The 23,360-nt window shown below is 57.2% G+C and overlaps 1 protein-coding gene across 1 annotated transcript; it reads right to left on the reverse strand.

The window, feature by feature from the left end:
• Positions 1-3,947: 3,947 nt before the first annotated feature.
• TEX22 (testis expressed 22) lies at positions 3,948-22,226 on the reverse strand. The gene is given in 5 exon segments (XM_066341657.1): positions 3,948-4,019; positions 4,022-4,133; positions 4,255-4,383; positions 21,414-21,667; positions 21,944-22,226. Coding segments are annotated over 4 exon segments (471 nt in total). The 5' UTR covers positions 21,579-21,667; positions 21,944-22,226; the 3' UTR covers positions 3,948-3,954.
• Positions 22,227-23,360: the final 1,134 nt, after the last annotated feature.

Here is a 23,360-nt window from a genome sequence, read left to right on the forward strand (position 1 = left end):
CAGCATGAAATTGACCAGCACCTAACAGATTGACCCAGAAGTCAGGACTGCCAGAAAACGCCCAGGCAGCTGTTAGGCCCAGGAGAGCCCGGTGTTCCTGCCCCGTAAAGCACCTGCTTCTGCTCCCGCTCTGCCAGCCGCAGGAGAGGCTTCGGCCGGAGAAGGGGCCCCGGCCCCAGCTGGGTGAGAATCCCGCGGTTTCACCTCGTCCCCCCGGGGGTGGTCAGGCTGAGCTTCACGTCAGGGTCCGAGGTCTGAGAGAGGCCACCCAGATTCCAGTTCTTCCCCACGAGAGATCAAGGGCACTCCTCACAAAGCGGAGTGGCATTTAGTGACGTCGCAGGAGACACCTCAGAGCCCCGCTGCCCCAGCTGGCTTCTGCTCTGCTCCCTCCAGCCTGACAAGAAGTGGGCTGCATGCAACGCCATGCCCGCCGGCCACCCAGCTCAGAGCCACGCCAGCGCATCTCGGACACGCCGCGGAAAAGACGAAGCCATGCCTTTAGTGGCAGAGCAAACAGACGCTGGTTGGAACTGCATGACGTGTGGAGGCCAGACAACACTCACAGTTCAACAGGAGCAGAGAAACGGGGCGGGGGCGTGGGGGCCAGGAGGACCCAGCGGAGGACACTCCTGTTGTTCGAGGAGGTCAGGAACAGAAGGGGCAGGAAGCAGGCCGAGGTTACAATACAGGAAAGGCTGCAGGTCGTTTCAGGGCAGACAAAGCTGTCACAACTAAAGCTCACCTGTCATCCGCTCAGCAGCGCCCTAGGGCACACTGTGTAGATGCTGGGGTGTGGGCGAGGAAACCAGCTGCCCTGAGGGCAAGTCTGACTGGAGGAGGGAAAGTAAGTAGCACAGATGACACGATGACCTTCGGTGCATGCAGACAGTGGTCACGTGGGGGCGCTGTTAGAGAGGTCAGGACCCTGGTGAAGGAGATGCCCCGGAGCGTGTCTTAACGGTGCCCCTTGCGTGCGTGCGAGGCGACCCAGAAGCCGCGTCCCCGCGCAGGGCCTCAGGCCCCAGGGACACGGCTTGGCTTTGCCACTGGAGGCTCAGAGCTGGGCTGACCTTTGCTCCGAAGGCTCTGCAGGCACCAGGGAACAGGGAGAGGCAGAGGTGGAGGAGAGGTCCAGAGTCAGAGCACCTGGTGCCCGAGGAGAGGGTCAGAGAGGGGTGCAGACACGCTGCAGGGGGGCTCCTGGAGCTCCCAGTGGCCAGGGCGCTAGATGCTCCCCCCCTTGGTCCTGAGAAGCCTGAAGGCATGACCCACCCAGACCAGCCTCTCCAGAGACTTGAGATCATTCCGAAAGAGCACACCCCCACCCTGCAGCTGGCCCCAGTCTGGCCATCTCAAAACCTGAAAATGAGTCCAGGCAAAGGGAACGGATCCTGAATTCCCTGGGGCCCCCCGGAAAACTGTAAACCTAGGAGCCCCAACCCCACCCCAAGAAATAGTTATTTAAAAACGTAAAAGCCGGCCACTGAGGGTATAGCCAGCCCAGACCCTGAGGGCTGAGTGCTGGGTAGGGGGTCGGGTGGGTGGTGAGCTGGCACATGGGCTTCCAGGGCGCAGGGGACCCGGAGGGCACAGGCGGGAAGGAGACCGCAGACCTCCACCACTGCGGCCGTGGGCAGCCAGCTCCTTAGTCCAAAGCCGGTTAGCCATCGCCGTCTCAGACTGAGGGGCGCCCACCCCTTGATGGTTCGTAAATTCTGAAAATAATCTCAGGAGACTCTCAGACTGGGGTGAAGAAGCAACCCCCTCACTTCCATACTGTGTTTCCCTTCAGAGTGATTCAGTTTGGAAGGAGTTCTCCCCGTGCTCTGTCTCCGTATGTCCTCCTGTCCCCTGCCCAGGCCTTCAGAGACAGCTGAGTGACCTTCCCTAACACCCACAGTGCTGATCTCGGTGATGAAATTGTGGGCAACAATTTCAAACCTTCTTGGTGATTGTTGAAAAGTGAGTGTTCCTGCAAAGCCAAAGTAGTCCATTTTTTTTTCAGTGGGGCAATGAAGGGTGGTGGCTGTCCCTTGGTCCTGGGGCTGGACCAATGGGCTACATCTTCTTCTCTGGTCTCTAGAGCGGCCTCTGATCCGCCCATACCAGCCCGAGCCAGGCACAGATGGGTACCAGGGAACCACGTGGCGTGGCAGCCAGCACCCAGGAGACGGTCCTTATGTCACTGTGCACCCCAATGGTCACCACCCAGAAATGCCCCTGTGAGGCCGGGGGAGACCTGCCTAGTGGGGAAGCAGACGTGAAGGAACAGTTCTGGAGGGACATACAGGGACAGCCAGGCAGTGTCCGCTGTCAGTGGTGGCTGGGGTGACACTCTCACCTGGGCTCCCAGGGAGCACTGTTGACATTTGGGGTCCAGTCATTCTTGCTTGTGTGTGGGGGGGGCATCCTGTGCTTTGTGGGATGTCAGCAGCATGCCTGGCCTCAACCCACCCAAGGAAGGCCAAGCCCCCCACCTGAACGATGTCCACGTCTTCACCCCTAGCCTGTGACCTTGCCAGGTTACTTGGCAAGGCGGGGTGAAGGCTGCTAACCCAGTGGCCTCAAATCCTGGGTGACCCAATGAGCCCAACCATCACCAGGTCCCTGAAAGGAAGAGGAGGCGGGAGAGAGATGTGACGATGGAAGGAGGGCAGGGGACACCACGCTGCTGACTAGGAAGATGGAGGAAGAGGCCATGAGCCAAGCGACGTGGACAGCTTCTAGGAGCTGAGAAGGCCAGGAACCGGACCGTCCACTGGAGCCTCGGGAAGGAAAGGCAGCGTTTCCCACAGCCCGGGAGACCTGCTTTGGACTTCTGCAGACCTCACAGCGAGTGGACGTACGACGCTGGGTGTGTGGTGACCCTCAGCACAGCCACGCTCAGCGGTGTGACAGCACAGCTGTCCCCGGGCACCACGCTCTGCCGGAGAGGGCGCAGCTCCACGCCAGCCCCCGCTGGCGGGCACCGCGCTCTGCCGGAGAGGGCGCAGCTCCACGCCAGCCCCCGCTGGCGGGCACCGCGCTCTGCCGGAGAGGGCGCAGCTCCACGCCAGCCCCCGCTGGCGGGCACCGCGCTCTGCCGGAGAGGGCGCAGCTCCACGCCAGCCCCCGCTGGCGGGCAGCACCCCTTTCCCATGAGGTGGGCTGGCCCTGTGCCTGTGCCGCTGTGACCACGGGAGGCAGCAGAGGAGGCACCAGGGCTTCTGCCCCTGGAGTGGGGGTGCTGGGGCCACCTGACCATTGGCTCCCGGTGGGGAAGACCGTGTGCAGGGAGGCCCTGAGACCACATGGAGGGCAGAGGGCCAGCAATTCCAGCCTCAGGTGACAGGCAAGCAAGACTGGAAGAACCGGCAGGGTGAGCCAGTGAACCCCGCATCTCAGTGACCGACATGGCGTCCTTTAAAGCCACTCAACAAGAGAGCTGCCCAGCCCTTGTCACCTGGGTCACCGCTGTGGACGCGGTGGGTGCAGGGGGCAGAGGAGTGCCTTCCTGTCCAGCACACAGCCTGGCCCCAAGCTGGCGCTGGCCCTTAACACCCAGTGCCCACCTCATCACCAGGGGCCTCTGGGCAGGAGGGGGTCTGGCTGGCCTCCAAAGCCCAGCCTAAACCTCACCCCACCCTTCTCCCCCACCCCTGGGAATGTCTCCCCTGCTTCCAACCATCTCCTCACTGTCTCTGTCTTCCCTCACCCTAGGGTTCCTGAGACACACACAGGCCCAGAACAAATTTAATTTCAGGGGACCCTGGAGAGAATGAGGGCACCTAGCTGTGTGGTCTTGACAGGCTTCCCAAGTCTGGCAGTGAGGCCCAGTGGGAAGCAGGCACAGAGGCTGGTCATGGCCCCTGCGGGATGTGAAGAGGGGCCCCCAGCAGCCCTGATCCCACTGGCGCCTCCCCAGGGCTCCCCCAGGAAAGGCGCAAGACGGACACTGAGCTGAACAGGTTCTTAGGAGGGCAACGCCCTCGAGGCTGGGGCCTCCAAAATCACATGGCGCCAGACAGGTGCGCTCCGGCCAGGAAGGGGCGGAAGGCGTGGGTGGATTCGGGGGACCTCTGCGAGTGCGGGATGAGCACGTCCCTGTCCGCGTCTTCCGACACCAGCTGGGCCACGATCTGCTGGATGTCCTGCGCGAGACGGCAGGGTCAGGGCGCCTGGTCGGGGAGGGGCGGGGCGGGGCGAGGTGAGGTGAGGTGAGACTGGGAGTGGGCGCCCCTGCGACCGCAGCCCCCCACCCTTGCCTCGCACCTGGCTGTGGGCAGCGGCCTCGGCGGAGGTCCCCCTCTCCCCGCCCTCCACGGCCAGCCGGCGGCGGCGCTGTTCGATGCTAAGGCTCCAGTGGCGGCCCTGGCGCCTGCTCTCGGGAGGTTTGCACACCTACAGGGACAAGGCAGCGGTCCACGCCAGCCGTGCACAGGTATTCCTGCCCCCCCACCCTGTGTGTCCTCTGCCCGGGGGTGGGGGAGGGCGCGGATACCGAGTTCCCATGGACAGGGCCTGGCAGCTCTGCACCCGGACCCCCAGCCCCAAACTGCTATGTCCAGGGCAGACCCTCCCACAGTGAAGCCTTACAGGGGGGCCATGGCCGTCCAGCTGGTGCACAGAGATGGCCCCCAAGCCGGCCAAACACACACACTGGGGAGGCATGCAGCCAGACTGCTGAGGACCTCAAGAAAGGCCAGGTCCAGGCCCCCACAGAGTCGCTCCGATGGTTAGAGCATCATCCCAACACACCAAAGTTACGGGTTCAATCCCCGGTCAGGGCAATACAAGAATCAACCAATGACGGCATAAGTAAGGGGAACAACAACCTGATGTTTCTGTCTCTAAAATAAATAAAGAATTTAAATATATATATATATTTAAGTGTGTGTGTGTGTGTGTGTAATCTGCACCAAATAAAAGAAAAACTCTCCCAGTTTCATACCTATTCAGTGCAGTTCGATGTGGGCTCACGCACAGATTTTTTAGGGCTCCTTAGGTAGCTATCCCGTATAGCCTCTACAGACTCGTCACTGACTGATGGCCTACCAGAACGGGGTTTCTCCACCAAACTGCCGGTTTCCTTCAACTGCTTATCCCACTGAGTAATGTTATTCCTCTGTGGTGGCGCTTCATTATAAACGCGTCGATATTCATGTTGCACTTTGGTCACGATTCAAATTTAGCGAGCCACAGAACACACTGAACTTCCCTCTGTACCGTCCACATCTCGACTGGCATGGCCGTGGGCTGCTCCGCTGTATACACGGTGTTACGTCATCATCTGCATATGCGCACATGCTGCCACATCATCCTGCAGAAACTGGGAGGGTTTTCCTTTTATTTGGTGCAGATTTCACATTTCTATCGTCTTTTGCTTTCCTGTGACCGGTCAAAAGTGCACCATGACTTTACGGACACACAGTATATATTGGCCCAAAGGTCTGCCTTTCCTCCTCAAGCCCCTCTAAAATGACTAAAAAAGACATGAGGGGAAAGAAAAAACACCCATGAAGCCATCAGCACACGAGAATGGCGGCTACCAGCTGGGAGAGGCCAGAGCAGGTCACACCCCTGTGGGACGCTGCCCCCTACAGCTTTCCAGGTGGACTGTCGGTGAAAGACCTGGGCCCCTCCCAGACTACCCAGCCCTCCTGCCACCTCCCTGGGGGAAGACAGCAGGCCGCTCCCTGGAGTGCTGAGGGAGGCTGGTACTATGCTAAACTAGAAGTTTAAGACAAACTGGAAGTCCCCATTCCTCAAAGAATTACAAACAGGATGATCATAGGGTCCGAAACCCCACTTCTGGGCATGTATCTAAAGACTTGAGAGCAGGTCTCACCTGGCCCGTGGAGACGCCGTGGATAGAGCGTCGACCTGGAACGCTGAAGTGGCCGGTTCGAAACCCCAGGCTTGCCCAGCACATACAAGAAGCAACTGCTGCCTGACCAGGCGGTGGCGCAGTGGATAGAGCGTCGGACCGGGATGTGGAGGACCCAGGTTCAAGACCCCGAGGTCGCCAGCTTGAGCGTGGGTTCATCTGGTTTGAGCAAAGCTCACCAGCTTGGACCCAAGGTCACTGGCTTGAGCAAGGGGTCACTCAGTCTGCTGTAGCCTCATGGTCAAGGCACATATGAGAAAGCAATCAAGGTGTCACAACGAAAAACTGATGATTGATGCTTCTCATCTCTCCATTCCTCTCTGTCTGTCCCTATCTGTCCTTCTCTCTGACTCTCTCTCTGTCTCTGTCAAAAAAACAAAAAATAACAACAAAAAATCCAAGAAGCAACTGCTAGGAGTTGATGCTTCCTGCTCCCCCTACACTTTCTCTCTCTCCCCCCCCCCTCTCTCCCCCTTGTTAAAAAACAAAGAGCAGGCCTCAAAGAGAGGTACCCCCACATTCACAATGGCATCAGTCACAGCATCTGAGACAGAGATGTAAGCCTGTGTCCACTCCAAAGAATGGATAACCCTACTGTGGTCCATCCACACGCAGAATGCAAATCAGAATGCAAATCCTCGTTAAAGAGGACGGACGTGCTGACACCTGCTACGACAGGGACGGACGTTGAGGACGTCCGGCTGAGAAGCCAATCACAGAAGGACACGTGCTGTGTGACCCCGCTGATGTGAGGTCCCTGCAGGAGTCAGACCCATCAGGACAGACAGGAGATGGTGGGGAGGGAGGGCAGGGCTGGGGAAGGGGAGGGTTAGGGAGGGGGAGGGGGAGTTAGTGTTTAATGGGGACAGAGGTTCAGATTTGCAAGATGAGAAAGTTTGCAACAATATGAATACAGTCCTGAACTGCACACTTAAAAACTGTTAAGATGGCAACAAGGGGATAAAAACAGTGAACACTTGGACACAGACACGCAGAGAAGGAAGGTGACGTAAGGAGACACAGGAGAAGACGGCTGTGGACAAGCCAACCTTGCTGACACTGATTCTGAACATCCAGCCTCCAGACTGTGACACCATCAATTTCCATTGTTTAAGGCTCCCCTCCAAAACACTGACGTCCCAGCCCCTCCCGCTCTCTGCACCGAGAACCCTGGCAGCCTGGCTGGGGTCCCCCTGCCACAGGAGAGGGGAGGGTTCCTTTCTGGGGAAAATAACTGGCCCCAGAGAACACCCTGTAGGCACCCAGAGTAGGGATACCCAGGACAGAGCAACCAAAAGCTGCCAATCATGCTCCCTAAAAAACCTGACCACGGGGAGGCCACACCGTGTGCACAGAGCCGTCCGCCAGCCCCATGCAAGCACCGTTCACCTGTGTGCACAACACGGAGCACAAGCCAACCAACCAGGGATGAAAGCAAGTCGGAGGACAGAGAGCTGTGACATGGAGCAGAGGACGGCACGCCCCCCTCCCCCTCCATAACGGCTCTCCTGGGTGCGATGTGTCTGTGAGACCAGAGGGAGCAGTGCTGTGGAGAAGGCCATCAGAGACCAGCCATGAAGAGCACTCTGCAACGAGAAACGTGGTGTCGGAGTTAGAGCCCACAGAAGGCCGGTAGGCTGCCGTTCCCCAGTTCCCCACTCCCCTCCTTTCCCGGGCCGACGCCTCCCCTTGGACGCCGCCGCTGCAGTCATGACAGGGCGGGGCATCTGTTCGCTCTAACTGCAGGACCAAGGGAAGCTGCAGAGCTTGGCAGCACAGCAGGAGGTGGCAGTGCCGTCCACCCTCAGCCCCCGCCCCGGTCGGAGGGCCCGTGCTGTCCCCTCTCCTGTGCACATCGGGCCGCGTGTTCAGTCCACTGAGGACATCTGCCTTCGACCTGGGGGCACTTGGTCCATGTGCTGAACCAGCCGAGGTCCTCACACCCGAGGTCGCCATCATCATATCCTCTCCACCAGCACCAGGGATTTAGGACACAGCGCAGCTCACGGGCACCGCCCCGGACCCTTGTGCCGTGGAGGGTGTGCGTGGTCAGCCTGGGGTCCTGCGTGTGCGCGGCGTCCCGGCCCACGTTGCTTTCAGGGGGCGCCCACACTGCCTTCTTTGTGACCCTCATTCTGAGATCACCTTCCGGGGGGCGAGGTCTGTTCTCAGAACTGGGGTGAGGGTCAGCAGCGGGCGACTTCTTTCTCCCACTTATCATTTTACTGATTTATTTTGCTGTCCTCTTGAAAGATATTTTTAGCCTTGGCTAGGTAGCTCAGTTGGTTACAGTGTGTCCTGACACGCCAAGGTTGAGGGTTTGATCCTTGGTCAGGGCACATACAGGGATCAACCAAATGAATATACATAAATAAGTGAAGCAACACACCCATGTTCCTCTCTCTCTCTCAATAAAAATATTTTTTGCCGAGCATAGAACTCCCAGGTGATGGTTTACACTCAGCACCTACACCTGTCACTCTGTCCCTTCAAGCTTCCAAGTTGTCAGCGTTGCTCACTGTCCCTCCTCGAAAGGGTCCCCCCGTGACTGCGCTCAAGACCTTCCCTTTGCCTGGAGTCCTGCAGCGCCACCCTGCCCCCGTGGTTATAGGTAAAGAGGCCACGGGTTCCTCCCGCTTGGGGCTGGGCGGGCCTGCGACTGGTGTCCAACCCACAGCCCGTGTCAGCCAGCCTCCAAGAGGGCCCACGTGGAGGCCTGCCTCCCACACTCGCGTCCTGGTCGTCCGTCCCGCACGGAATAGGATAACCGGTGCAGCCCGAAGGATGCTGTCGAGATGACGGGGTAACCTCACAGCTGCCGCAGACACCGCAGCCTCCTCCTTGCTCTCCGTCGGGTCACGCGCTGTGCAGGAGCTGGCCGCTGTGAGTGAGGACGCCCCAGCAGCGCCTTGGAGAGGCCCGCGTCGGGAGGCACTGAGGCCTCCTGCCCACGCCGGGCACTCACTCTCCAGCCACGAGAACGAGGCGGTCCTCCAGCCTCATCCAAGCTGCCAGAGGACTGCTGCTCTGACAGCTTTTTTTTTTTTTTTTTTTTTTTTTCCAGTGAGAAGCAGGGATGTAGAGACAGACTCCCACGTGTGCCCGGACCAGGATCCACCCAGCAAGCCCTACATGGGGCGATGTTCTACTCAAGCTATTTTAGCACCTGAGTGCCTGGGGCCAGTTTGCTTGAACCATTCAAGCCATGGCTGTGGAAGGTGAAGAGAGAGAGAGAGAGAAAGAGAGAGAAGGGGTGGAGAAGCAGATGGGCGCTTCTCCTGTGTGCCCTGACTGGGAATCGAACCCGGGACTTCCACATGCCAGGCTGACACTCTACTGCTGAGCCAACAGGCCAGAGCCTTGACTGATACCTTGACTGTAACATCATGAGTGACCCCCAGCCAAAGCCACCCACCTAAAGCAGCTCCCAGGTCCATCAACTACAGAAACGGATAAATATCTATCATTGGTTTAAGCTGCAAAGTTTGGGGGACACTTGTTATGCAACAATAAATACTACATTGCCAGAAACACTTTGTAACACTTAGGATAAAATTTTCAAGGTTCAGAAGGTTGGTTGTTTTTTTTTTAATTGGGACTGCACTGAGTTAGGGAAAATCTGGCAGGTTTAAAACATTAAATCTTCCCACTCTAGAGTCACGTCCAGCATTGCACTGTTCTGTTCTTTGGTCAGATTTCAGTGTTCTTCATACAAGTGTATTTCAAAGGACTTTGTAATATGTTGCTAATGTGAGTGGATCCTTTTTCCCATAATATTTCTGCTTGGGTATTCTTAGTGTATTGAAAAACTATGAGGTTTCAAATGGTGATTATATATGTAACATTTCTCTTTTATTTAGTTTATTTTTTAATTGCCCTGTGGTTTTTATAAAGATTTTTTTTAATTGCCCTGTGGATTTTTTAAAAAAGATTTTATTGTATTTGCCTTGACCAGGATCTTTTTTTTTCAGATTTTATTTATTCTTTTTTATTTTTTTTTATTTTTTTATTTATTCATTTTAGAGAAGAGAGACAGAGAGAGAGAGAAGGGGGGAGGAGCAGGAAGCATCAACTCCCATATGTGCCTTGACCAGGCAAGCCCAGGGTTTTGAACCAGCGACCTCAGCATTCCAGGTCTACGCTTGATCCACTGCACCACCATAGGCCAGGCCTATTCTTTTTTTTTAGAAAGAGAGAGAGAGGCCCTGCCCGGTTGGCTCAGTGGTAGAGCATCGGCCTTGCATGTGGAAGTCATGGGTTCGATTCCCAGCCAGGGCACACAGGAGAAGCATCTAGCTGCTTCTCCACCCCTCCCCCTCTCCTTCCTCTCTGTCTCTCTCTTCCCCTCCTGCAGCCAAGGCTCCATTGGAGCAAAGTTGGCCCGGGTGCTGAGGATAGTTCCATGGCCTCCGCCTCAGGCGCTAGAATGGCTCCAATTGCAGCGGAGTAACGCCCTCTAGCGGATATGCCGCGTGGATTTCGGTGGGGAACAAGCGGGAGTCTGTCTGCCTCCCTGCTTCTAACTTTGGAAAAATACAATTTAAAAAGGGGGGTTGAGGGAGGAGCAGGAAGCATCAACTCCCATATGTGCCTTGACCAGGCAAGCCCAGGGTTTCAAACCAGCGACTTCAGCATTCCAGGTCGACGCTCTATCCAGTGCGCCACCACAGGTCAGGCAGATTTTCTTTTTTTCTAATTCATTGATTTGAAAGAGAGAGAGATTGGTTTGTTGTTACACTTATTTATGCACTCACTGGTTGATTCTTGCACGTGCCCTGACTGGGGATCAAACCCACAACCTTGGCCTGTTGGACGGCAGTCTAACCGCCTGAGCCACCCAGTCAGAGCCCGTGGATTTCCTGGGTAGACAATATATCAGCAGCAAGTGGTGACCAGGTCACCTCTTCTTCTCCGGAGTCCGTAGCTCGTGTCATTTCCCTGACTTGGGCGCACATAGGCTGTTTCGCCGCCATCATGGCGACGCTCTGCGTCCCTGCCTGGGCCGCACCTGCGAGAAACGCTTCAGGGGAAGGCCGCTCTGAAGCCTCCATCGCTTCCTGCCTGTTAAAACGCGACAGGTTTTCAGTTCTGTGTTGTTTTTAAGATAATCAGCTGGAACTTATTTATATTATTTTTCAGCATCCATTGAGATAATCATGTGGTCTTCCTCTTTTTGTTAATGTAGAGCCTCTTATAAACTTCCAAATTCCTCTTCCTTGGGGCACAATTTTCTTGCGTTTATAGGCACCTTCGTTGATTTGGCAGACTCACTGAGCGCGGGTCTGTGCTGGGCCCCCTGCGGGCCCCTGGGGACCAGCTGTGACACTGAGGCACAGAGCCTGTTCTGGAGAGCTGCGCAGGCGCGCGGGGGCGGGGGACAGTTCCGTCTCTGGGACGCTGCCCGCTGGGACTTCCCCACAGCGTCTGTGCCGTGGACAGTGCCACACGTGTCCCGTGTGCCGTCCCCTCCCCTCCTCCCTCCCCGTCCTCTCCTACAAGCGGCCAGGCAGTCTCAGCCTCATTGAAGGGGATGACTCATTTCTTAACTGCTCGGGTTCCCACCCGTAGTCCTCGTTTAGGGAGCTCTGTACCACTCTGCAATGTCCTCTGTTAGCTCTGGACCACTCTGCAATGTCCTCTGTTAGCTCTGGACCACTCTGGAACGTCCTGTTAGCTCTGGACCACTCTGCAATGTCCTCTGTTAGCTCTGGACCACTCTGCAATGTCCTCTGTTAGCTCTGGACCACTCTGGAACGTCCTCTGTTAGCTCTGGACCACTCTGGAACGTCCTCTGTTAGCTCTGGACCACTCTGCAATGTCCTCTGTTAGCTCTGGACCACTCTGCAATGTCCTCTGTTAGCTCTGGACCACTCTGCAATGTCCTCTGTTAGCTCTGGACCACTCTGGAACGTCCTCTGTTAGCTCTGGACCACTCTGGAACGTCCTCTGTTAGCTCTGGACCACTCTGGAACGTCCTCTGTTAGCTCTGGACCACTCTGCAATGTCCTCTGTTAGCTCTGGACCACTCTGAAATGTCCTCTGTTAGCTCTGGACCACTCTGCAATGTCCTCTGTTAGCTCTGGACCACTCTGGAACGTCCTCTGTTAGCTCTGGACCACTCTGCAATGTCCTCTGTTAGCTCTGGACCACTCTGGAACGTCCTCTGTTAGCTCTGGACCACTCTGGAACGTCCTCTGTTAGCTCTGGACCACTCTGGAACGTCCTCTGTTAGCTCTGGACCACTCTGGAACGTCCTCTGTTAGCTCTGGACCACTCTGCAATGTCCTCTGTTAGCTCTGGACCACTCTGGAACGTCCTCTGTTAGCTCTGGACCACTCTGGAACGTCCTCTGTTAGCTCTGGACCACTCTGCAATGTCCTCTGTTAGCTCTGGACCACTCTGCAATGTCCTGTTAGCTCTGGACCACTCTGGAATGTCCTGTTAGCTCTGGACCACTCTGCAATGTCCTCTGTTAGCTCTGGACCACTCTGCAATGTCCTCTGTTAGCTCTGGACCACTCTGCAATGTCCTCTGTTAGCTCTGGACCACTCTGGAACGTCCACTGTTAGCTCTGGACCACTCTGCAATGTCCTCTGTTAGCTCTGGACCACTCTGGAACGTCCTCTGTTAGCTCTGGACCACTCTGGAACGTCCTCTGTTAGCTCTGGACCACTCTGGAACGTCCTCTGTTAGCTCTGGACCACTCTGGAACGTCCTCTGTTAGCTCTGGACCACTCTGGAACGTCCTCTGTTAGCTCTGGACCACTCTGGAACGTCCTCTGTTGCCGTTGGGCCTCCTCAGGGTTTTTTAGAAAGTCACTTTGGTAATACAGATTCAGACCATCACCTTTCAGTGTCTTTGCTTTTGTTCCCAACGCTGATTTCACAGTGAACACGCATTCCACGCCCAAGGAGCTGCGGGGGAAACTTGCGTTTTCTCATCTCTCTGATGACAGGCTTCGCCTGTAGGCCGCATGCTGGTCTTTTTGGATGGTTCCTCTGAGTGTCTCATCTTTTCTCCCACTTCTCTTTTCTCTGTCTCTTCGATGTTCTGGGTGGTTTTCTCAGTTTTAGTTTCTGACCCTTCTCTACCCAGCGTTTCAATTCTGTTCTGTCTGTGTATCACGAGCTCTGTTTTATTTCCTGAATGTCCCTTCTTGTAAAATGGAATCCTCTCCATGCGGCGTGCGTTTATTCCAGAGGACTTCATGCTAATACTCCAGAGGACTTCTGCTGCCTGCCCGCCTGTGCGCGCTGTGTTCACATGAAAGGGGAGCCCGTGGTGCAGCTCACAGCTCGTGGGATGGGCGAGGCATGTCACATGCGTTCTCATCGGAGGGGCAGATCCTAGGGGTCTGCCCTCTGGTACCTAGGGCGTCTTTTCTCCCGGACGGGTCAGATTCCACCCTGGCCGTCTGCCCACCTCCCCTGGGAAGGAGCCCAGCCTCATGGTCTCATAATGCCCACATCCACCCCAACCCACCCTCTTCCGCGTCTGGAGCCTCTGCACCCCGAGTCTCTTGTTCAGCCTCTCCAGATGTAACCCTGTCTCCTGCCTGGGAGGGGATCTGGGCTCTACTTGCTTCCCTTTGAGGTTTTGTTTTGTTTTGTTTTTGTTTTTTGGGTTTTTTTTACAGGGACAGAGAGAGAGTCAGAGAGAGGGATAGACAGGGACAGACAGACAGGAACGGAGAGAGATGAGAAGCATCAATCATCAGTTTTTCGTTGCGACACCTTAGTTGTTCATTGATTGCTTTCTCATATGTGCCTTGACCGCGGGCCTTCAGCAGACTGAGTAACCCCTTGCTTGAGCCAGCGAAGCTGGTGAGCTTTTTTTGCTCAAGCCAAATGAGCCCGCGCTCAAGCTGGCGACCTCGGGGTCTTGAACCTGGGTCCTTCCGCATCCCAGTCTGACGCTCTACCCACTGCGCCACCGCCTGGTCAGGTCCTTTGAGGTTTTGACCCAGCCTCTTCCTGCAGCCCCCTTGCAACTACATCGAAGGCCCCAGGCTGGGCGTCCCTGGCTCCTGTGGAACGTGGCCTTCCAGTGCTTGGCCGTCTGTTTCCCACCCTCACAATTTGTTGCTCCCGCCTCTCTGGGTGTCTGTCCCGGGGGCGTCTGCTTCTCAAACACTTTCTTCCATGTTTCAGGGTTTTAGGAGGGACCAGGTGTCCCTAAAGTCCAACAGAAGGGGAAGGTAATTCTCTGCTTCTTGTGTTCAACATCTGAAGACCCAGTGAGTCAAACTTGTTGGTAATTAGGCTCCTCAAATCGGGTATGTCTTTTTGTTGTTTTGTTTGTTCCTTGCTTTGTCCTTTGACCATTTTCTTCTCAGAACGGTGTATAAAACCGACTGGGGTTGTGGGTTTGCACATTTCTCACAGGATTGCTGTCCATTGATGACTTCGGTGTTTCCAAAGTCCACTGTTGGGTCTGCAGCAGCTGCACCCAGTGCCCCGCCTCAGCTGTGTTTGGGGCCCTCCTGGTCCCCATGGCGGGGGGGGGGGGTGCCCACCACCGGGCCCTGGGGCTCCCAGACCTGTGCCTCTGGGCCTGCCCATGGACCGGCTGGCCTGCCCCAATGTGGCTGTTGGCAGGCGTCTAGATTAAATTTGAGAACAATAACCACATGGGGAGAAATGCAAAGGAAAACGTATTTAAAACCTCAAGCCCCAAGCCCTGGCCGGTTTGCTCAGTGGTAGAGCGTTGGCCTGGTGTGCAGAAGTCCCGGGTTCGATTCCCGGCCAGGGCACACAGGAGAAGTGCCCATCTGCTTCTCCACCCCTCCCCCTCTCCTTCCTCTCTGTCTCTCTCTTCCTCTCCCGCAGCCGAGGCTCCATTGGAGCAAAGATGGCCCGGGCACTGGGGATGGCTCCTTGGCCTCTGCCCCAGGCGCTAGAGTGGCTCTGGTCGCGACAGAGCATCGCCCCCTGGTGGGCGTGCCGGGTGGATCCCGGTCAGGCGCATGCGGGAGTCTGTCTGACTGTCTCTCCCCGTTTCCAGCTTCAGAGAAATACAAAAAAACAAACAAACAAACAAACAAAAAACTCAAGCCCCAGCCAGATGGCTGGGTTGGTTAGAGCCTCTTCCCTCTACACAAAGGTTGTGGGTTCCATCCCAGGTCAGGGCAGATACAGGAACAGATCCGTGTTTCTGTCTCTCTTTCTCTCTCCCTTCCTCTCTCTGTAACATCAGTAAGTAAAATTAAATTTTAAAAAGGAAGGGAAAAAAGACTCATGAACCCATTATCCAACATGAACAATGTCCTACTTGCTTCAGATGTTTATCTCCTCAGAAACAGCACAGGATTGATGGGCCCGGGTGTTCACACGGTTCCTTCCTCCGCCGGCGAGTGAGAGCGCACAGGACAGGCCCTGGGCGGGTCTGACCGCCGGCTAACGGTGCCGCCGCGGGACAGCGTCGCCCCTCACCTAACGAGGTCCTGAGACAGGACTCCTGCCGGGTCGATTCATTTGTCGTCACTGTTTCCACCCCAACCGACGGGGCGGCGAGGCTGTTCCCCGAGTCCACGCCAGGGCTCTTCCCGACAGCTGGGCATCTGCATGGTTCTCCACCGGCCTCGCCCCTCCCCCCCCCACCAGTAGGGGGCGCTGGCTCTGCGCCCACATCCTGACACCTTTGCCCACACCTGGATCCTCTGCTTTTTATATTTTCCCAACAATTTCACTTATTTCCCAAATACCTTTTCACTTTCTTCCTGGCCCCTTGGGGCTGCCGCTCTGTGAAAGGCGAGGGACAGCGGTCTCTCTCCCAGGTGTGCCTGCTGTGCGTCCCCGCTGGCCTCTGTCCCTCTGGGCCTGGCTCCTGCTCCTGGTGCCTCCGCCGGGCGCTGGGTGACGGGGCAGGAAGGGGCCTGCACTCCCTCCGCAGGCAGGTGCTCATGTCCATCGGCGCACCACTTGCCCCAGGGGTGTCCAGTCCGGTGGTCTGGGCTCTCACAGGGTCAGCAGGTGGGGGACCAGGGTCCGGGCACCTCGCTCCGTCTCCGTCTCCGTCCTGCTCTTCCAGAACCATCTCACACCCAGTGTTCTCAAGTTCCCTCCCTGCCTGTGATCTGCCGGAGCCTCTGGTGCTGTGCCCTCTGCGAACCCTCAGGGCCCGCTCCACTCCTGACGGAAGGCGCCACCAATGCGTCCGTGGAGGACTTGGTTTGCTTCACCCTGTTCCCCGTGGCCCGCTGTCTGTCATCAAATGTCTGGATCCCTTTTTTATCCCCTTCTTCTGCTTTTATTTTTTTCATTGTGATAAAATACACATACAGTTCACCATTCACCATTTGAATCTTTCTTTTTTTGTGTGTATTTTTCTGAAGTGAGAAGCGGGTAGGCAGAGAGACAGACTCCCACATGCGCCCAACCGGGATCCACCCGGCATGCCCACCAGGGGGTGATGCTCTGCCCATCTGGGGTGTCGCTCTGCTGCAACCGGAAGTCATTCTAGTGCCTGAGATGGAGGCCACAGAGCCATCCTCAGCACCTGGGCCAACTTTGCTCCAATGGAGCCTTGGCTGCAGGAGGGAAAGAGAGAGACAGAGAGGAAGGAGAGGGGGAGGGGTGGAGAAGCAGATGGGCGCTTCTTCTGTGTGCCCTGGCCAGGAATCAAACCCAGGGCTTCCACACACCAGGCCAATGCTCTACCGCTGAGCCAACCGGCCAGGGCCTCATATCATTTTTAAGTGTACAGCTCACTGGCCTGAGTACATATACACTGCTCAGCCACCACCATCTTCAGACTTCCCATCTTCCCAGACTGAACCTCTGTCCCCATTAAACACTAGCTCCCCTCCCCCAGCCCCTGGCTCCCACCGTCTATGCTGTCTCTAAATTTCACTCCTCTAGAGACCACCAATAAGGTGTGTGTGTCCTTCTGTGGCTCATTCCACTCCGTATGAGGTCCTCAAGGCCCATCTGTGTCACAGCAGCTGTCAGCCTACCTGTCCTTTCTGAGGCTGAGTCACTTTCCATTGTGTGGCCGGACCACACCACACATGGACGGACACTGGGTGGCCGCAGCCTTCTGGCTGTTGCACACAGTGCCCCTGGGGACGTAGGTGTGCAAACACCTGCTGCTGTGTCTGTGCTTTCTCCACTCTGTCACATCAGTACCCAGGAGTGGAATTGCTGGGTCACATGGTAATTCTATGCTCAATTTTCTGAGCAATCGCCATGCTTTTCCACACAGCGACGGACCATTTCACATTCCTACCAGCAGGACACAGGGTTCAGTGTCTCCACATCCTCACCAACACTTGGTTTTTTTTTCTGAAGCTGGAAACGGGGAGAGACAGTCAGACAGAGTCTCGCATGCGCCCGACCGGGATCCACCCGGCACGCCCACGGGGGGGGGGGCGATGCTCTGCCCACCAGGGTGTCGCTCTGCCGCGACCAGAGCCACTCTAGCGCCTGGGGCAGAGGCCAAGGAGCCATCCCCAGCACCCAGGCCATCTTTGCTCCAATGGAGCCTCGGCTGCGGGAGGGGAAGAGAGAGACAGAGAGGAAGGAGAGGGGGAGGGGTGGAGAAGCAGATGGGCGCTTCTCCCGTGTGCCCTGGCCGGGAATCGAACCCGGGACCCCTTGCACACCAGGCCGACGCTCTACCACTGAGCCAACCGGCCAGGGCCACCAACACTTGGTTTTTGTTTTTTTTTTTAATTCTTATAGCCATCCTAACAGGTAAGAGGTGGTATCTCACTGTGCTTTTGATTTGCACTGTCCTATGAATAATGAACGATGTTGAGCATCTCGCCGTATATACCTGACATTGGTATATCTTTGGGGAAATGTCAAGTCCTTTGCGCATTTTTAAATTGGGTTATTTATTTTAATTGTTGTTTTTAGACACTCTCCATCTATTCTGGATATTAGTCCCTTATCAAATCAGGTATGTGATTTGCAAATACTTTCTCCCCTCCCGTGGGTTGACTTTTCAGTCTGTTGATGATATTCTTTGATCTAAAGTTTTTCATTTTGATGAAGTCCAATGTATCTGTTTTCACTTCTATTGCCCTGTGAGGTTGGTGCCACATCCAGGAAATCACTGCCAACTCCAATGTCATGGGGCTCTGCTGCTTTCTTCTAAGACTTTTCTATACTGTTAGCTTTTCCATTAGTGTCCTCGATGCATTCTGAGCTAATTTTCACACCTGGTGTGAAGTGAGCATCTGACTTCTTTCTCTTGCTTGTGGATGTCTGGTCTTTCCAGCACCATCTGTTGAAAAGTCTATCCTTTTGCCAACAAAGAGCTGTGGCTCCCTCGTGTGTTGTTTGCGCACGTGGTGAAACCTATCCATCGTTTCCTGTGTGGCTCGTCTAGAAAGGCCGCCCCCACTCCAGGGTTTCTTTATGTGCGTCAACAATGAACTGGAGTTTATCCTGGTATTCGGTGAGAGGCACGGCTACAACTTTCTTCTGGATAGCTATACAGTTGCCCAACGCAATTTCCTGAAAAGCCTCCCCCACGCCCCACGAAGAGGACCGCTTCATCCCACACTAGCGTCTGCAGGCATCTGAGTCAATGTCTAGATTTTCTATTCCGTTCTGCTGTTCACGCATCATGTGCCAGGACCCTCTCGCTTTCAAAAGGGTCCTGAAAGCTTTGAGATATGAATTCATACCTGCTAGGGCTGAGGCCATTCTTACTGATCCGTTTGAGCAGTTTGCCATCGTGAAGAAAAAAAAATGTCCCAGCATTTTTGTCATTCACGACGCTGAGCTGTGAAAGGTCTGGAAGACTGCTCTGTGCTGGTCCGTCTTGGTGCGTCTTCCCCACCGGGAACACCATGTTTCTTCTAGTTACATCTCTAGCTAACGCTTTGGGGTGTTGTAAAGTTTGTCTCAAACAGGTTAGCCTATTTCCTGTTAAGTTTACTCCTGTATCCAATGTGACTTTGTGTGTGTGTGTGTGTATTTTTCTGAAATGAGAAGCAGGGAGGCAGAGAAAGAGAGAGAGAGAGAGACTCCCGCATGCACCCCACAGGGATCCACCTGGCATGCCCACAAGGGGGCCTTGCTCCGTTGCAGCCAGAGCCATTCTAGCGCCTGAGGTTGAGGCCATGGAGCCATCCTCAGCGCCTGGGCCAACTTTGCTCCAATGGAGCCTTGGCTGTGGGAAGGGGAAGAGAGAGAGAGGAAGGAGAGGAGGAAAGATGGAGAAGCAGATGGGCGCATTTCCTGTGTGCCCTGGCCAGAAATCAAACCCAGAACTTCCACACACCAGGCTGACAGCCAACCGACCAGGGCCAATGTGCCTTTTTCATTGGTTTTTCTCTTGGAGTCCACTGTTTAGAGCTGTAAAGGCTGCTAATTTCCACACGGCCATCTGTGTCCTCTTCCCGGCCTGTCTGCTGAGCACGGACTCCAGTCCTGCTGTGACCAGGCAGTCATGGGTTCCCCAGGGCGCCGTGTCGCTGCCACCCAGGGGTCACGATTCTCATCCCCCCTTGGAAGGTGGTCGCCACCGCCTGTTGCCGGCCCTCCTGCCTGTTCTCTGTCCTGTGGATTCTTGCCTTCTCAAGGCCTCTGGTCACTACTGCAGGCTCGTTGGGAAGAGACGCATAAGCTTGCCCAACCTGTGTGTGAGGCTGGAGGTCTGCGACCCTCCAGGGGATGTCTCCTCAGACCTTGGCCTCAGCCAGAGAGGGTGCTGCCCTTCTGTAAGCGCCTGTCCTCGCCGTGCAGGCACGGGGTGCCCACAGTGAGTCCTGCCGATGATGGTGGCTCCCTTGGGGCCTGGGCTGGGAAGGGACAAGGACAAGGACAAGGGAATGGTGGGATTAACTTATGTTAGCCAGGCTAGGGGCTCCCTGGGAGACCATGCCTGACAAGGGACCGGCTGTGGGAATATCCGGAGAAACTGGGCATGCCAAGGGGGACAAGGAGGAAGGACACCACCCACTAGAGAACAGCCTGGTGCATTCCTCGATGCCAAAACAAGGGCTGGAAGGAGGGGGAGGGAAGAGGTCAGGTGACACCAGAGAGGTGAACAGAGTGTGCAGGGACTAAAACCACACATCCTGGGAGCCTGCAGAGATGTCTCTGCCCAAAGCCCTCTCCTCTGAACCATCCCCCGCTGGGCCTTTCTGCCCTGCTCTCCTGCCCCTGCCTCCAGCCTTGTCCCCCACCTGCCCATGACCACAACCACCTACCCACCTCTTGGAACTGCAAACACAATGTGTGTGGAAGGGTCACCCCTGCCCAAGAGCCACCAGGCCCCTCCGTCCCCATGGGGGAATGTGGGTCTGACACTGCTGCTCATGGAGCCTCACCGCCGGCCAGGCTGGGAGCCCCCACGGCCTCCCCCAGAAGGTGACACGCGTGTGCGTTTATACCCAGGGTTGCCCACTCTGGCTTTCCCACTGCTTTTTTTTTTTTTTTTTTTCATTTTTCCGAAGCTGGAAATGGGGAGAGACAGTCAGACAGACTCCCGCATGCGCCCGACCGGATCCACCCGGCACGCCCACCAGGGGCGACGCTCTGCCCACCAGGGGGCGATGCTCTGCCCCTCCGGGGCGTCGCTCTGTTGCGACCAGAGCCACTCTAGCACCTGGGGCAAAGGCCAAGGAGCCATCCCCAGCACCCGGGCCATCTTTGCTCCAATGGAGCCTCGGCTGCGGGAGGGGAAGAGAGAGACAGAGAGGAAGGGGGGGGGGGTGGAGAAGCAAATGGGCGCCTCTCCTATGTGCCCTGGCCAGGAATCGAACCCAGGTCCCCCGCACGCCAGGCCGACGTTCTACCACTGAGCCAACCGGCCAGGGCCTCCCACTGCTTTTTACGTCAGCCTTTGACCACGCAAACATTCGGGCAGACCTGTCCGTACGCGGCAATCTAGGGTCCCACACACGGAACCAGCCACACGGGGCCAGCACCCTGAGTGCCCGGCTTGTCACAGGTGGACCCATTGGCCAGGCTTTGACCCCTACGCACAGAAAACTAGATAGAACTCTCAGGGGTCTGGATCTTTTTGCTCATGAAGCGTCCTCTGGAGCTGGAACAGCTGTGTGCCCCGTCCACACTCACGCCTGCTGCTGTGTGGGAATCAAGCCACTGTCCAGGGGCTGTCACAAGCAGCGCCTCCAGGAGCGCTTGGGTCACAGCTTTCTGAGCCAGGCCCTCCGGCTGACTGCCCGCCAGACCTGTCCCATCCCCGTTCTGAGGGCAGAGCTTCCCCCGACTGGGCCCTTCTGCCCTTGGTGCCACCCTCTTAGCCCAGGGTAAGGGGTGCTGGGGACAGAGGCAGGCCTCTCTCCCTGGCCTGGCCTCACATGCCCCCTTCCAGGTGCTCAGCAGAGGCAGGCAGACAGCCCACAGTTACAGGAGGCAGGAGGGTTGCAAGCCCACCCTGGTGCCCACCCAGGGCTCCGGGGAAGAGAGCCAACACTATGTGCCCGCAGCCCCAGCACCTGCTGAGCTCGGTCCTGTCCATCCACACGGACCAGCCCAGCCCAACTCCCACCTCCGGAGCCTATTGCTGTGCCACCAACAGGGGGTCCTTGGGGCGGCTGAGGCCAGGCTCCCTTTAGCTTACCCAGTCCTGAGTCTCTAGCCCCTGCTGGCTGCTGCTCTGGGCACTGGGCTGGCCACTGGCTTCAGGCCGGCCGGATGAGGGAGAGGGCAGCCGGTGCCCTTGGGACAGCTGTGGTCCTGGCTTCTCCTCAGGGGGGTGTTTAAGCAAATGCTTCATGTTGTTCATGTCCAGCTGGCAGCCTGCTTGTCTGCACCTCTGGGATCCAGGCGAAGGTTCCCAAGGCCACCTGTGGTCCGGCCACTCCCTGTGCCCCTCTGACAGATGGAGACAGTGTTAGGCTCGGCCAGGCTCATCTTCTGCCACTGGCCAGACAGTGCTGGGTGGGACTCTGGCCAGCGAGACCAGATGATGGACCCCATTGGGTGACCTGGGTCCTCGACTCATGCTGCCACATTTCTATACAGGGGTCCCCCAGGCGGGAGCAGTCACAGCACCCCATCCTGCTCCCCTCCAGCCAGTTCCTCGTGGAGACGCCCCCTCTCTCAGCCCAGGCCTTCCACCTGCCTCTGCTCCAGGCAAGCGGCCCTCACCTGCACGGGGAGCCTTCTCAGGACTCCGTGGCCAGTGCACCGAAGGCACAGAACGACGACTCCGCACAGCCACCACCCATGAGACTGGAGGGCCCACAGCTCTCCCCACTGCCTGCCTTGCGCCCCTGTGACCTCACCTCCACGCCCCTGAACCACACCCCTAGGACCCGCAGGGCCCAGAGCTTTAGGACGGCGACTGTGACGTTGCCCCACTGCTCTGCAGGGGACCTGGGCAGAGGATCTCCAGGAGTGGGGGGGTGAGGAGGGAACGCGGGATGGGCGTGTGGGGCTGGGGTCAGGGGAACACACCGGGGAGTGGGAGGGGGCCACTGGGGGGATGCTGGTGGGGGGGTGCTGTTACAGCGGTTAGCTGGGGAGGAGCGGGGCACCGTGGGGTATGGGGGAGGGGCGGGGCATCGGGTATGAAGGGGGAGGGGCACCGTGGGGTATGGGGGAGGGGCGGGCACCGTGGGGTATGGGGTATGAAGGGGGCGGGACACCGTGGGGTATGGGGTATGAAGGGGGGAGGGGCGGGCACCGTGGGGTGTGAGGTGGATGAGGGGCGGGGACACTGCAGTGGGAGGGCCAAAGGGGAGGGGTGGGACCCGCTGAGGTTCTGGAAGGCCTGGGGGCGGGGCCGAGCCGAGCCCTCGGAACTTCCGCTCCGGCAAGCCCCGCCCCACCGCCTCTGCTTCCGGTCCTGGCGCGCCTGCGCTCTGGTGCCCATCGTCAAAGGGCGCTGCCACGCGGACTGAGCTCGTTTGGGTCCATTACCCGGGGCCTCATCCCGGGCCCTCCGAGACCCAGCCCCACGTACTCGATGAGGGTGCCTCACAGAGAACCCGCCCCCATGGTTCTTCCCAAGGCCCTGCGCCCGCGGCTCCCCAGCTCCCCGGCCCACAGCCCCGCAACAGCACCCTCCGGCGGGGCGGACGCCAGCTCCCCTTGGGGACCTATGGGCGCCGGGCCGGGCCGCGCCCCATGGACGGAGGGCCAGGAAGGGGCCGAGCCTGCCGGGAGGAGGGCGCCCCAGTGTTGTTATTGTCGAGTCAGCAGCATCTTAGTGTCACGTACGTGACAGTTTAGAATCTGTTCCCTATAAAGACTGTTTCCATTCATTTGTTTTCCACTGAAAAGATAACTACCAACACATACACCTAGAAGCCAAACCATGCACAATGAACTGGGTGGGGTCAGCGGGGGGGCTGCCTAGGCCAGCCCTCAGGCCCCCCCCCTGCAGGCCCCCCCCAGGGACATGTTTCTCCTCCCCACCCCAGCTGTCCCTTCAGAACAAGTTGGGGTCTGGTTATGAAGAATCTGTTCCAAGACAAGGGCCAGACCCCAGAGGTCAGTCGGGTCTTCCCATCTGGCTGGCCGGTCTTGGCCACTCTGATCTGGCAGCCTCCACACACACACA

Source organism: Saccopteryx leptura, chromosome 6, assembly GCF_036850995.1.
Source record: "Saccopteryx leptura isolate mSacLep1 chromosome 6, mSacLep1_pri_phased_curated, whole genome shotgun sequence".
In the NCBI taxonomy this organism is placed as follows: domain Eukaryota; kingdom Metazoa; phylum Chordata; class Mammalia; order Chiroptera; family Emballonuridae; genus Saccopteryx; species Saccopteryx leptura.